At 36.9% G+C, this 607-nt stretch overlaps 1 protein-coding gene across 1 annotated transcript in view; it reads left to right on the top strand.

Moving 5' to 3' along the window:
• LOC122327290 (calpain-1 catalytic subunit-like) overlaps positions 1-607 on the top strand; it is an 11,126-nt gene that overhangs the window by 9,163 nt on the left and 1,356 nt on the right. Inside the window, 3 exon segments of the mRNA XM_043222520.1 lie at positions 1-16; positions 18-76; positions 165-292. The exon segment at positions 1-16 is cut by the window's left edge and continues 43 nt beyond it. Coding sequence (XP_043078455.1) covers positions 1-16; positions 18-76; positions 165-292 — 203 coding nt within the window.

Below are 607 nucleotides of genomic sequence, written 5' to 3'. Positions count from 1 at the left end.
TTTTTTTTCCTATTATAGGATATGGAGATATCTGTCCGTGAACTCAGGACTATTCTCAACAGAGTAGTGTCCAAACGTGAGCAGCTCTATTTTCCCTACACTTGGGGACAGAGCAGTCAAAATTAACCTGTTAATCTCATTTTAATGAACCGTTTCTCTCTCAGACAAGGATCTTAAGACAGATGGCTTCAGCATGGAGTCCTGCAGAACTATGGTCAACCTCTTGGATGTATCCTTCACTATTTTAGAGTATGAGTTGAGGTCTATTAACAGCATCTGTCATTTTTTCGACCACTATGGAAAATCATCTTAACTTGAGCTTTGCTTGGCAAAAACAAGCAACAATCCTCTTTACATTAACGCAAATGCAGAGGAAGTCTGAATTTCAGAAATTCTGGATGTTTAAAATCAAAAACCTGAAGCTCATAGGCTATGTTTATTGACTTAAAATGCAGAATTTGTGCAGAAAGGTTATCAGAATACATTAACAGTATAAGAGGTGTCTTGATAAATTATATTCTGTGATGAGTAACATCATGGCAGTTGTGATCAGACAACCTGTATCTGTTTTTACTCTTGACTATGTTCATCAGAAAGATGGTAGTGC

The sequence above is a fragment of the Puntigrus tetrazona genome, chromosome 22 (assembly GCF_018831695.1).
Source record: "Puntigrus tetrazona isolate hp1 chromosome 22, ASM1883169v1, whole genome shotgun sequence".
Lineage (NCBI taxonomy): Eukaryota > Metazoa > Chordata > Actinopteri > Cypriniformes > Cyprinidae > Puntigrus > Puntigrus tetrazona.
This window is presented reverse-complemented; position numbering and strand designations above follow the sequence as displayed.